The sequence below is a fragment of the Dipodomys ordii genome, unplaced genomic scaffold, assembly GCF_000151885.1.
Source record: "Dipodomys ordii isolate 6190 unplaced genomic scaffold, Dord_2.0 Scaffold38, whole genome shotgun sequence".
NCBI classification, from domain to species: Eukaryota; Metazoa; Chordata; class Mammalia; order Rodentia; family Heteromyidae; genus Dipodomys; species Dipodomys ordii.
Window position 1 is genome coordinate 6044549 of NW_012267254.1, and position 13180 is coordinate 6057728.

At 41.5% G+C, this 13180-nt stretch overlaps 1 protein-coding gene across 3 annotated transcripts in view; it reads left to right on the forward strand.

Moving 5' to 3' along the window:
- Positions 1-3553, forward strand: part of Zdhhc9 (zinc finger, DHHC-type containing 9) — a 43799-nt gene extending 40246 nt beyond the window's left edge. For 2 of the 3 annotated variants that reach the window (XM_013018166.1, XM_013018167.1), the window contains exons 8-10: positions 387-490; positions 886-982; positions 1467-2584. In XM_013018166.1, coding sequence (XP_012873620.1) covers positions 387-490; positions 886-982; positions 1467-1583 — 318 coding nt within the window. In that variant the 3' untranslated portion in view covers positions 1584-2584. Of the gene's footprint in view, positions 1-386; positions 491-885; positions 983-1466 lie in introns of all 3 variants that reach the window. The other variant, XM_013018168.1, reaches the window with a different exon arrangement.
- Positions 3554-13180: the final 9627 nt, after the last annotated feature.

Below are 13180 nucleotides of genomic sequence, written 5' to 3' on the forward strand. Positions count from 1 at the left end.
GGGGGGTTAGTTTTTTGAGTTCCAAGTATATTTTAGATATGAGACCCTTGTCCGTTGTATGGCTAGTAAAGATCTTCTCCCAATTCGTGGGCTTTCTATTGATCTTGCTAGCTATGTGTGACATCTTCTTACCTATTTACAATATATTTCAATTAATCTCACCCACTCTATCCCTCTGTCTTCATGTGTTTCTTTTTATTGTGATAAAATATGCACAATGTACCATCTTAGTCATTTTAGAATATACTGTTTGTTGACATTTAATTCATTCACACTATTGTAGTTATTGCCACATCCACCTCCTGAACTTTTTCATCATCCCATGGTGCGTGAATTTCTTCAGCGTCATTTTTTTTAAAATGTAAGCTTTGACTTTTATTTTGCAGATCAAAGGATCTTGGACAGGGAAGAATCGTGTCCAGAATCCCTACAGTCATGGCAACATTGTAAAGAACTGCTGTGAAGTTCTGTGTGGTCCCTTGCCCCCCAGGTACTTAAGGGTCTAAAAAGTCCTGGGATTCTTGGCACAAACCATTCAATCCCATCCTGTTACCTGGTCTGAGGCATTTCTGAGCGGGGCTTCATGTTGTCAAATAGATTTCCTAGGGATTGTTACATGGTACCATTGTCTACATGGAATCATAGGCCATGGGCTGGTTATTTTGAAGGGATGGTCTTTCATTCTTATTTCATTTGTTTGTTCTTTAGTTAATGTGACAGTCACTGGTTTGTAGAACAAAAAAATGAATGGAAGATAGGAGATGTGTGCTAAGAAGATTTACCAAATATATATTTAGATTTTTCAATATACACAGCATGGTTGTGTATGGGAAGAAGAGTGAAAGCCAGTGGCAAATCCCTGATTAACTCTCTTGTCTTCTTCAGTGTGCTGGATCGGAGGGGTATTTTACCATTGGAGGACAGTGGAAGTCGACCTCCTAGTACTCAAGAGACCAGCAGCAGCCTTTTGCCACAGAGCCCAGTAAGTGTTCCTGATTTATGACTGAATTAATGATAACATATAGATTACAATTACTTCTTAGAAATAGAATTAGACAGCTTTGTATCCTAATTTCTCCAGCTTCCTTGGCTTTGCGTGTCCCCTGACATTGCCTTTAGTGCTTTGTGTCCTTGAAATAGATTAATACTTACTCATTTTTGACATATATTGAGCCAGTCCTTTCCCTCTTCCTTTCCCCCTCCCCTTCCCCTTCCCTCCTCTCTCCCTCCCTCTCAATTTTCAGGAATATTGTGGACAGTTTTAAAGAAATAACTCAAATAAGCTTCAGGTGTATTTTGCTGAGAAGATGATATCTTGGTCTTTGGTCTGAGTTTGGCAACAATAGCTGCACATCTTTAGTATCACTCTCTTCAAAGGCTTCAGAGGAAGACTTGAGTGTCTGTGACTTCTGCACTGGATTTTGGAACAGAGCTTGTGTTGAACATCTTATCTTTTTCCTTCTCAGGCCTCAACAGATCACATGAACTCCAATGAGATGCCAGAGGACACCAGCACTCCGGAAGAGATGCCACCTCCAGAGCCCCCAGAGCCACCACAGGAGGCAACTGAAGCTGAGAAGTAGTCTATCTATGGAAGAGACTTTTGTTTGTGTTTAATTAGGGCTATGAGAGAGTTCAGGGGAGAAGATAAATCTGAGACAGAACAAATAAGCTTTTACTGTTTTTCTTTGGTCTTTAATCACCCAATTGCACACTGGCATTTTCTTGCTGCAAGCTTTTGAAATTTCTGGACTCAAGGCAGTGGCAGAAGATGTCAGTCACCTCTGACAACTGTACAAATGGGTCTCTGAGGCCCTGGCACTGGTTTTCCATGGCCTTGGTCATGGCACCTCCCTGAATTCCCCTTTCCTCCCTTCAGATCTCAGCTTTCCTGCTTGGGGGTCATTGGTCTCATTCTGGGGCTAAAGATTCTTGAGACTGCCTCAAATCCTTTTAAGCTGGTGCATGTCCTGAGTCCAGAGGCAGTCTCAGAGACCTCCGGCCAGGGAATCCTAATTGGGTTCTTGTTCCTTTAGCATTGATGATGGTTGAAGTATGAGGTTGGAGGATTCTTCTGGCCACAAATGCAAGCATTGCCAGCCAGTCCTTTTAGGAATAGAGCAGGTACCTTCTACTTATATTTATTCGTGTAGCTTCTTTCTCCTCATCAACTTTCTAACATCCAATCCTCACTCTTCCCCACTAGATATATGTAAGTAGTTGTAGTACAGATAACAGTATTTACATTTCTTGTAGATTCTCCAGAAACTTCAATACCTGTGCTATTCTCAATAAGAATTGATACGATGCCAACAGCATAGCCCCTCATACTCTGTCTCATCTCTCTTCCTTTCTCATTAGCCCACTTTACTTTTATTCCTTTGACTCTTGCTCCCATTAGGAGCTGGAATGGCAGTAATAAAAGTCTGAGCTTTGGTATTCCTTTTCCTCAGAGGAAGCTCAAGTGCTCACTTAAACACTACCCCCTCAGATTCCTTGTGTGAGGCCTGCAATGGTCCTAAATGCACAAATGGGGAAACCAAGGCACAGAGAGGCTCTCCTCTCCTCTCCCTCTATGTCCCCTGAAAAAAAAAAGGTTAACCAGTACTTCCATTAAGCCTCGGCTGAGTGAGGGAAAGCCCAGCACTGCTGCCCTCCCGGGTAATCCACTCCAAGGCCTCAGCCCACCTCGGGCAATGGTAACCACACTAGGGGCTTCCTCCAAGCCCCACTCTTCCAGCACTTCCACCGGCAGAGTCCTAGAGCCACTTCACCCTGGGGGTATGCTGTGGCCCCCCCCGGTCAGCTCTGCTCAGGACCTGCACTATTTCAGGGAAGAAGATTTATGTATTATATGTGGCTATATTTCCTAGAGTACCTGTGTTTTTCTCTTTCTAAGCCAGGGTCCTGTCTGGATGATTTACGGGGGTTGGGGGTGGGGCGCGGGTGTAAACCAGAACTTTTAATCTATTTGAAGGTGATTAAACTGTGTCTAATGCAAATTGCCTGCCTCCTCCTTCCCCTTCCATTTCAAGAACCACCACGGGGTTGTGAATGTGTTTGTGTGTTGGGTGGGGGGCGGGGGTTGGAAGGGGTTGCTTGTTACTATCCATACTTTCATTTTCCAGGGTACCTTTGGGTTAGAGAGATAGCTCTCAAACTTTCCATTGATCTGTAACATATTCTGGGCCGAAGTTTATCTTATTCTTGACTATGAAGAAAGAACTTTGAAGCAATATACAGTGTGAACAAGATCAGGTGGTAGAGAGATTATAATTGTTTAGGAAAAGTTCTTAGGTTGATGGACACTGTTAATTGCAAATAAAACTTGATTATTAAAAAAGGCTCACTAGGTCCTCACCTTGGAAATACTTCATTAGTGATCTTTACAAGTGATAGTATATATTTCTTTTCAAATGGTCTGTTATCAAGACTCCTTACCAACTTCTATCTTACTCTTCCCAGTTAATTGGAATTGGTGAAATTTGGCTGCTCCCAAATTTTCTCTTGTGTCTTCCGGTTTTCTTTGTAGTAGAATTTGAGTTTAGCATGAGGGGGGAAGGGGGAGGGAGGGAGGAAGAGAGGGAAGAAAGGAGAAAGAGAGAGAGAAAGAGAGAGGGGGGAGGGAGTATTGGAAGAGAAACTGGGAGTTTGACTCAGATTCATCTACTGTCTGCTTCTCTTTCTCATTCTATTTCTGCCTCTGTCACTTTTGTTCTCTGAGTTATATTTTAGCTCATAATAAGACCAAGCCTGGAGACTGTGGAAGTTACTTGCTTTTTCAGTCAACCTGTCACTCATGTTGAACCCCTTTCGAGTTGCCAGTCCATTCTGTCTGAGTCCATTTCTCCTGGGCCAGGATGGCATTCTCTCCTCCCTCTATTTACCTCAGCTACTCATTTGCTGTCCTTTAGACTAGTCAAAAGAGCTTTCTCTTTCTGATGGGAAGGATCAAAATAGAAATCTCTTATTTCTAATGCAAAATGATATTGTTAAATTTCTGCTTTATTCTTTGCTCTCTTTTACTTCATAATTCTTGGTATTTCAAGACCTTGGCCTTAAGATCTGCCCCATTCATCCCATATACCCTAGTCTGAGCTCTAATCAGAGGAGAGGTTGAAGGAATGATCTTTCCCCAGGGAAAAAGGTCATATATTGTTTGATCTTTTCAATGGCTGCCACTCTCTCCAACTCTCCCCTTCCTCCCCATTCCTCATGTTTCCTATGTACCCACCCCACTTCCCCAGGCCAGGATAGTTGGCCCAGATCCAAGACCTCTGGGAGTGGTTGGAATTTATGTTCTTTTGACTCTGGGGTCCTCCTGGCCCTAGCTAAGGTCATCATCTCCCCCTTTGCATTTTCCCCAGGAGCGGGGTGGGGTTAGATGTGGATTCTATTTCTATAGCAGCTAAATTTCATTTTTCTGTTCTGACCATCCTGCCTTTACCCCTAAGACCCCTTTTCCTACTGACCAAATCTCTTTACCTTGTTGGGAAAAAGTATTTTGTTTTTAAATCTATTTTCTGACTTAATGCAATTTAATATGTAAATCTCTGCACTTTTGTGTGAGCCTACAAATGTGTATGTGTTGGAGTTTTTTCACTCTCTGGTATTTCTTAATAAAGAAAACTTTCTTTCGGGGGGAAGCCAATTAATTAAGGAGACTTGAATGGTTCTAGAAATACAGGGCTGTCTGTTTCTTTGTGCTTCTGCCTCATTTCTTGTGCCTAGTGTGAATGGTTGGGCCCCTCCTCTACCTTTTGATCCCCTTCATTTGAGAGAGCTCAGTGTAGTGGGCCAGAGAAGAGGGACCTGTCTTCTATCTGGTTCTACTCTGGAACCATTTGGATTGGCTCAAGTGGTGACCTGGCATTTTGCTCCCATGGCCAGCCTGACCCTGTTCTTCTATCTCAGGTCATTTCCTGCTCCTGAAGGGGAAGCCAAGTTAAGGAAAGTCACCAAGGGATCAGTATATTTTTAAAAATAATTTATTTTCATTTAATGCTACTAAAGAAGAGCCATGATTCCAATAATGCAAAAAGCATTTGCATCACTTTTGAGAATACATTCTAGGAATCTCTTGTAGCTTTTAGGTGATAGATTTTAGCAATAGCTTCAAGGACTCGAGCTCTGACTATCTTCAGTTTTAAAGGATGCAAGCCCAACTCACACACACAAAATGGTGAATTTCATGTTTTGGATAAATATGAAAGAATGGGAAGCATAAATCTGTATCTGTAAAATTTTCAGATGTCCTATACAACAAGAATATAGGTGAAAAAATTGGTAAAATTTAGCCTGGCCTAGATTTTCATAAACACAATGATCTTATAATATTACTGTATACTGGGTTTTGAGGAATGCAACAGCTGTGTAAATTGGGGAATTCACTGAATTCTTCATAACTTTGGAAAATCATGCCACTTGCCAGCATTCATGGATATATAAGTTGCCAATACAACCTGCCTATGTAAGTCTGTTTTTAGAGATTGCATCTAGTCTGTTTTTAGTGATTGCATCTAACTGATTCTATAGATAGGTGGAAGCCTGCCATACTTTATTATAGGTTTTATTATATTTCCTAGGTATTTGTATATTGAAATACATGTTATCTTAAATAATTTTCTTTTTGTTTTCCCCTATGGTACAATTAGTATAATTGGCCCTCCACATCTGTAGGTTCTATATCCATAGATTTAACTTGCCTTAGTGTGGAAGATTTTTTTTGTTGGCCCTGGAACAAATTCAAGGCTTGGATGCTGTCCCTGAGCTTCTTTTTGTTCAAGGCTAGCATTCTACCACTTCAACTACAGCTCCATATCCAAGGAAATATTTTTCTTAATCACATGTATAAGTTCAGCACTGGTGGCTCACACCTGTAATCCTAACTACTGAGATCTGAGGATTGCAGTTCAAAGCCAGCCTGGGCAGAAAAGTCCCTGTGAGATTCTTATTTCCAATAAACCACTCAAAAACCAGAAGTATACTGTGTTTCAAGTGGTAGAGCTCTAGCCTTGACCACAAAGAGGCTCAGGGACAGCACCCAGACCCTGAGTTCAAGCCCCACAACCAACCAAAGAAAATTTCAAGTATAGGTGTTCATTGGTAGCTACTCAGCAGAGTGAGATTTGAGGATCTGTTTGAAGCCAAACTGGGCAGGAAAGTTCCAAAGATTCTTATCTCCAATTAACCACCAAAAAGCTAAAAGAAGAGCTATGGCTCAAGTGGTAGCCTTGAGTGATAAAGCTAAGAGAGAGCTTGAGGCCCTGAGTACAAGACCCAATATTGGCACCCTAAAATTTTCATCTGTACTAAATATATACATTTTTTTCATCATTTTTAAACCATACAGTGTATAAACCATTCACATAGGATTTACATTGAATTATATATTATAATTATTGGAGAAATGATTTAAACTACATAAGAGGGTATGCATATTACTCCATGCAAATACTGTATCATTTTACATAAAGAACTTGATATCAGCAGATGTCAGTATTCTTGAAAAGGATTGGGGAACAGTGGAACCAATCCCCCATGGATAATGCAAGATGATTGTATATCATTGCTGTTCTTGAAAGTATAAGTAGATTTAATTCTGAAGTTCATTTCAGGGTGGCAAATGGTGCATAAGAAAATATTATGTAGCAAGGGAACATTGGGATTGCTAGAGTTGAGAACCACTGGACCAAATTACCTCAGAGGTTATTTTTTATTTTGAAGTATCTGAAAAGCTTAGAGGGAAAAAAAGAATATTTCTCTCTCCATTTACATCTTTGGTGTGCTTTAAATTAAGAACAAACCAAGACATATACTGGTGCTGATGGTTCACACCTGTAATCCTAGCTACTCAAGAAGCTGAGATCTGAGGATTGCAGTTTGAAGCCAGCCCAGGCAAGAAAGTCCATGAGACTCTCATCTCCAATAAACTACCCAGGAAAAGCCTGAAGTAGTGCTGTGGCTCAAATGGCAGAGCACTAGCTTTAAGCAAAGGAAGCTCAGGGACAGTTACCCAGGCCCAGACTTCAAGCCTCATAACCGGCAAAAAACAAAAACATAACTTACTGCTGAGTGTCTGTGGCTCATATCCATAATCCTAGCTACTCAGGAGGCTGATATCTAAGGATCAAAGTTGGAAGTAAGCCTGGGCAGAAAAGTCCATTTCCAGTTAACCAGCAAAAAGCCAGGCTGGAGTTGTGGCTCAAGTGGTAGAGTGACAACTATGACCAAGGAAACTGAACAAGTGCAAGCCAGGAGTTGAAGTTCTGTTATCAGCAAAAAAAGAGACCTAAAACCAAATCCCAAATATATTTCATTGTTAAAAACTATTAAAGTATAGGAAAGTAAGGGGATTAAAAACCATCACCCATAATATTATCACCAAGACATAATAACTAGTTTGTTTCCATATCTTGGAGTTCCTATATATGATATCATTTATCATATATATGCACATAAGCATTGCTGCTTTGTCTTTCCTCAGTTATTCTTGTTTTCTACACATGTATATGTTTAAACATAGCAAGAATTCAATTACAAGTATAGTTTTTAAAATCTCATTTTAACAGCATTTTCCATATCATCAGAAACTATTTGAAAATACTTAATGATTCTATAACATGAACAAAACCCCTTCCCCCTAGAGTCAGACATTTAGAAGTTTCCAGTTTTTATTATAAATAGTGTTGTGGTAAACTTCCTTATATATGAGCATATCTTGTGATTACATCTTTAGAATGTATTCCTAGAAATGGAAGTGAGTCAAAGGGAATGCTTTTTTAAAGACTCTTGATGGGCTGGGAATGTGGCTTAGTGGTAAAGTGCTTGCCTAGCGTGTATGAAGCCCTGGGTTTGATTTCTCAGTACCACCACATAAACAGAAAAAGCTGGAAGTAGTGCTGTGGCTCAAGTTGTAGAATGCTAGCCTTGAGCAAAAGTAGTTCAGGGACTGTGCCAAAGCCCTAAGTTCAAGCCCCAGGACTGGCAATAAATAAATAAACAAATAAAAAAGACTCTTGATAAGGCCAATTGCCTTACAGAAAACCTGTTCAGCTTGTTCTGCTGCAGTTTATCAGAAAGCCTGTCTCAATCCATCTTATTTAAGCATTGATACAGTAATTTAATAGTTGTAAACTTGTAGTTCAGTGTAGTGTAGTCTTTTTCGTTGTTGAGCTTGCACATTCTGCCTCTTCTCTGTCACACACACACACACACACACACACACACACACACACATTGTCATTCGTATTTCTTTAGACTATCTGTCCAAGTCCTTTATCTGTTTTTCTTTTAATATTAAATGTTTTTTTAAACTAATTAATGCATGAGAACATAGAATTCACACTTTACCATGGACATGGGAGCACCCTTGATTTAGAAGTCATTTTAGAATTCTGGATTGTTGAGTAGAATTACCTTCTTGACATCCATGCCCCCTTTGCTTTCTTTAAGCCCCTTTTCCCACCACCATCTTTGCTGCCAGTTATTGCCCATCTATTTGGCTACATATCAACAGCTATTTGGCTTTACCGACTTGGTATTTTGTGCCCAAATAAGAGATAACGATGATTATTTGTAAGAACATATAATCTCTGTTGAAAAACAGGGCCAAAAGGAGCATATTAATCATAGTTGACATATTGATACCTATTGATGTTGTCCATACTGCTTGCTGGTCCTCTCTTATTTTCTCTCCTTCCTTCCCTCCCTGTCTCTCTCCCCCTCCCTGCTTCCCTTGCTACTCTCCCTCTCCCTCTATTCCTTTCCAAAAGAAGTACAATGACTTGCCCATGTCCACATAAGGAGTTACTCTTCAAGCCAAAATTGAAATCAAGCATACACAGACTTAGAGTCCAGAGTTCCAGCATAAGCTACTGCTTCTCTGCTAAGCAGATATAGACAGAAAGGGAAATCTGAATAATTGCAAATGTCATTTGAGTGAAATTAGTCTCTCATTTATTTACCGTTCAATAAATCCTTACTGGATACTGACTACACTCACACTAGAGTTAACATTAGGAGAAATTGTTGCTGACCTCATTGCCTTTTAAGTTCATTGAGAAACAATGACTTTAGGATTGTTTGCCATTTTGGATTAACAGTGCTGGTGAGCTGTCCATTTTAGGTATACAGAGGGTTGACATAGGGGTGGTTATTGAGTTTTATTTTAAACTTAAATCTCTTCAATCTTTCTCTAGACCCCTGCACTTAGGTTGAACTGATGGTGGGATTTCTTTAGCACTGAAAGTCAGGAAGTTGCCTTGCCAGGTTCCCACAGTCAAATTGGCTGTCTCTTTGTGAGGACCATTGCCCAGGGGCTCTTTCTGCCTTTCTGACGCTATCCCTGGCAGGTCCCAGAGGCAATGGTATACAAATGCTATATTGGTCACTGTGAAGTTATAGGAAAAGGTGAAGCCTACATATCAAGTACTATAGAATTCCATTTATTAAGGTCCTTCCTGGAGGAGGAGTCTTGGCTGGGTCTAGAGGGGAGGCAGTTCCTTCCCACTTGATTGTGTTGTTGGCTGAATAAGATGTGGCCACCTTTTGTGTTAGAAGTGAAGGTGGTTTCTATTGTGAAGGAGAGCTGAGGGAGCTACTTCTTTTCCCAGCTTGGAAACCTCATACCTCATCCTGAATTTCCTGACTGGTGCATGGGGCAGGGGTGGGGGAGGGGGAAGGGAGATGTTGGGCCCTGCTGTAACTATGGTGATCAGTATGCTTTTTTCCCTTAGAAAAAACTTTGGAGCTTTTGTTTCAATGCCCTTGGCCTCCAATGGGCCATGTGCAGCCTCCACTTCTGTGAAAAGCCTGTGTGGGGAGCTCAATGAGTGAGAAATTGAAAGGCAACTGGCAGTGCCATGTATCAGACCACATTGCCATAGAGGCTGAAGGTGGTTGGAGAGAGTGTGTGGAGGACTTTAGGGAGCTGGTTGGAACCTGTCTGAGGTGGTATTAGGTAGGATTATTGAAAGTATCCATCACATCCATGCCAGGGGACCATACAGAGGCAGGCAGGCATAGGAGAAAGATTATTATAAGGTTTGTTAAAGGAGCCATATTTCCCCCGGAGAGAGAGCACATGGCAGCCTCCACTATCTAGGTAGCAGCAGGGTCTGGGGATAGGAAGTGAGGTAGATGGGAGCTCAGGTGGGTTTGGTTGGAGAGAGGGAGGGGCCAGCTGTATGGCAGGAACTCCAGGGCTGGGAGGAGCTCAGGTCTGGGTGGAGCTGAGGACCAAAGGTGGAGATAATACTAACAGTTATGAGACATAATAGCCAGTAACTGAGAGGGAAGAATGTTCAGCAGGCATATATCAGTGCCCTCAGCTGCCTGCCCTGATGGGAGGAGAAGGGGAAGATGGCTCATTGTGAACTGGACTTGAACTATTTGGTCTTGAGTCTGGCCTCCCCTGAAGGTCCAAGAGAGTTGCCCAATGGAAGTCTTGTGTTCAGGAATGATCCTTCCACTACAAACTGAGAAGATTTATGGCTGGCCTGAGTTGCATTTTTTTTTTGGGTCTGGTCGTGGGGCCTGAACTCTGGGCTTGAATGCTGTCCCTCAGCTCCTCAGCTCAAAGCCAACGCTCTACCACTTGAGCCACAGCGCCACTTCTGGCTTTTTTCTTTATGTGGTGCTGAGGAATCGAACTCAGGGCCTCAGGCATGCAAGGCAAGTTCTCTACCACTGAGCCACCTTCCCAGCCCCTGGCCTGAATTCCTTAGGAGGACTTTTCTATTACTAGCCTCTTTGAGCACAAGATCTGACATCCTCAGTCAATCCTTGAAGCCGAATACCTCCTGGGAGCCTAATAAGCTTGATTCTGGGCCACAGAAGAAACTGCAGATATGCATGTAAATGGCCTTTGTACCCAGTTTTGAGCTCAGTACCCTGAAGATTATAGAAAGGTCAAATAACTACCATCTACTACCATTATTAGAAACTCAATGTGTTATTTACTTCTCAATGATCCCAAGTGTTATTACTAGACCACTATTCTAATTTTACAGAAAATAAACACATTTGCGTATAATTTACCTGATATCATGCAACCAATAAGTGGCAGAGCTAGGTATTTTTGTACACTATATTAACTAGATGGGCCTTGAAGTAATGAAAACAGAGTTGAAGGATAGTACAAATGGGCATTTATGCTGGAGGCTGTGCTAACATGTTAGTCTATTACATCTTTACGAAAGCCCTATAGAACTAGCACTATGATCCCCATCTTTTGATGTGGAAAATGAGGCTTAAGTTAGTTAAGTAACTTTAAAGTAACCCAACAAGGTAGGCTGGGAAAGTAGCCCAGTGGTAGAGCACTTGCCTCATGTTCCCAAGACTGGATTCAATCCCTATACCTAGTTAGTAAGTAACAGCTAAGCCTTGAATTCAGATTGGCCCAAACTCCTAAATTCTAGACTTCCCTTCCCTAGAGAAGATTCCACTTGTCCCTTTGCCCTGGAGAGGTCTGTGAATGGAGGAAGAATATCATTACAGCAGCCTATCCTCATCCTTCCAAGGGGGAGGCTACAGTCCTTTGGGCTTCTGCCATCCCACACTTCTTGTGGTATATCTGCAGATATGAAGAGTAAGCTTTTTAAGCCTCAGATCTTGATCTGTTGTGTTCATGGCACTAATCATCTTCTAGAAGTCTGAGGGGCTGGATGAGTGGTGCTGGAGCCCCTGCTGGATGAGGAGATCTGGGCTGAACTGTAGATCTACTGAGCAGTCTTTCTCGTCTTTCAGTCACTGCTGGCCTGTTGTCTGCATTTCCTTGATTCTCCTTGACAGAACTTCCCAAACTCTGCAATCATTGGATTCTTTGTGTGACAACTTCATCATATCATCCCTGTTTAGACCAAACTAAGCTCCATATCTCTTGAGATATCCTCCCACTCCCCAACCTTGTCCCCAGGTAGGAAAGCATTTCTTTCTTTTATTGAGGAAGGTTATTTTTATTTACTTGTTTGCAAATACAAATTTTTTGGTGGTACTGGCATTTGAACCCAGGGCCTTGTTCTTGGTAAGCAGGCACTTTTGATGCTGAGCTGCCCCTCTACTTCTGATTTTTACTTTTTTTGTTGTTGGTCCTGGAGCTTGAACTCAGAGCCTGGGCTCTGTCCCTCAGCCTCTCTATGCTCAAGGCTAGTGCTCTACTACTTGAGCCACAGCTTCATTTCCAGCTTTTTCTGAGTACTTTATTGTAGATAAGTGTCTTATAAACTTCCCTGCCTGGGCTGGCTTTCACTGGTTCTTTGTGACATTGTCTCACTTCCTGTCTGGGTGTGCCTCTGAGCATGAACCACTTCCATCAGGAATCCCAGTAGCTAGGATAACAGCCACATACCACTGAGTCCTGCTTTTTGTTGAGAAGCGGTCTTACAAACTTTATTTACTGCCCAGTTGGGACTTGAACTATGATGCCAACAATCTCAGCCTCCCATGTAGCTAGGATTACCGGCATGAACTGTTACCCAACTACAAATGATGAAGTGATAAGTGTACATTTTGGAATGACTATACCTAAGTTATTCTTTTTTTGTAGTACTGGGAATTAAACTCAGGGTGTTGTTGTACATGCTAGGGAAGCAGTCTACCTCTTGAGCCATGCCTCCAGTTCAGGACAGCATTCCAAAATATCATTTTTTCATATATTCTTATTTATTTATTTATTATTGTGAAAATAACATACAGAAGGATTACAATTACACGAGCAAAGTAATGAGTACATTTCTTATCAAGCATTGCTGCCTCTTCCTTTGTTTCCCCTTAACATCCCTTCCTATCCCCCACAGTCCCCCAGCCCCCTCCCTCCCCCCGCACCAAAGTTGTGAAGTTCATTTTTCTACATAATGTCTTGTACATCTCATTGTTGTAATGGGTCCACCTGTATCCCTATTTAAACAATTTTTTCCCTTCCCCTCCACAAATTATACAAACATCAAATACAGTGAAAACAGGAGTTATACTGTTGGAGAGGGACATACAAAGCAACAAAGAAATCATCTTATAAATATGTTAGAAACAATAGCAAGAAAGAAAAAACATTTGAATCCTTATCTTGGGGTTCATTTCGCCTAACATCAACTTATCTGACTGTTTCTGCTTGTCTCAGACATATACTAGTTATTGCAAATAAGGAAAACCATGGGACCTATGTTTCTGTGAACCTGGCTTA